Source organism: Alosa sapidissima, chromosome 19, assembly GCF_018492685.1.
Source record: "Alosa sapidissima isolate fAloSap1 chromosome 19, fAloSap1.pri, whole genome shotgun sequence".
In the NCBI taxonomy this organism is placed as follows: domain Eukaryota; kingdom Metazoa; phylum Chordata; class Actinopteri; order Clupeiformes; family Clupeidae; genus Alosa; species Alosa sapidissima.
Genome location: NC_055975.1, coordinates 15,630,524 through 15,631,611, shown reverse-complemented (window position 1 = coordinate 15,631,611; position 1,088 = coordinate 15,630,524). Strand labels below are relative to the sequence as shown.

The following is a 1,088-nucleotide window of genomic DNA, read 5'->3' as shown; positions in this document are numbered from 1 at the left end:
TAAATATTTAGGGTTAGTAATGACAAACTTGCTTAATGTGAAATGGCACAATTATCGATTACTGAGCTTCGTGTAGAAAAATATTGTTTTCTACATAATGACAGTATCCTTTTAGCCTACAACTTGCTTGTGAAATATGAAAAGCCTGCACCTATGTCCACGTATTTGATGGTGCTCCATTTGGATTAAAATGTACATTTTACGCACATATTGGTGGTAGTAAACGTCTAATCCAGAATGTACTAAAATTGTGACATCCTCATACATGAGCAAATAAACACAGCGGTTGTTGATAATGATTTATATTTTTATATTTTGTGACCAAATCAATGATTAAAACGAACCAGCATAGATTCTGCACCTGCGTTTATAATATTAAACATAAGACACGCCAAGGGAACGAAAAAATGCAATTGTCCAGCTGCGGTGATAAGGCCACACAACTTCCCATATGGTCAGAGAAACCACACTTTTGGCCGAATAGACAACATTATATGGATCAGATCATGGAATATGTATCAGAATCTCACGTTTTCAATATTTGTTAATTTATTCATTTCATTTAAAACTGATTTGAAAACAGTTCGCAGTTCGAAAAATAAAACAATAGCAAAATATTTCACCTAAAAAGCATATACCCACAAATATAGGCTGTGATCACACCATATCGTTTCTATTCTTTTCAAGATTTTGATGATAAAATAAATACATTTTGCAATATGTTTCCATGTAAACATGCGCTCGATCATTTGATTGAAAAAACGAATCACCCAGCTTCTTTTGAAAATCACTGTTTTAAAATCCGGTCATATTTTAATCAGGCCAGATGTAGTATTTTAAACACTCTTTCTGAAAATTATAACAAAGGGAACCGGAAACCATCACAGTTAGCCTAACTATTGCGGTTTTAAACTAAGTGCCAGTGATGAGCGACTGTGGGCTGCGTGGATGCCTGTCGCCCTCTTGTGGCGGATCATTTCTTAAAGAGTTTCTTGAAGACGCTCTTGTTTTTCGTTTTGTCCTTTCCGCTTGTGTCTGTGGGGGGCTGAGGGGGTGGGACGGAGGGAGGAGTGTTCCTGGACAGTGTG

At 36.6% G+C, this 1,088-nt stretch overlaps 1 protein-coding gene across 3 annotated transcripts in view; it reads right to left on the bottom strand.

The window, feature by feature from the left end:
• Nucleotides 1-286: 286 nt before the first annotated feature.
• Nucleotides 287-1,088, bottom strand: part of sptbn5 (spectrin, beta, non-erythrocytic 5) — a 56,686-nt gene continuing 55,884 nt past the window's right edge. For all 3 annotated transcript variants that reach the window (XM_042071464.1, XM_042071463.1, XM_042071465.1), the window contains one exon: nucleotides 287-1,088. This exon is cut by the window's right edge and continues 16 nt beyond it. In XM_042071464.1, the coding sequence (XP_041927398.1) occupies nucleotides 974-1,088 (115 nt within the window). In that variant the 3' untranslated portion in view covers nucleotides 287-973.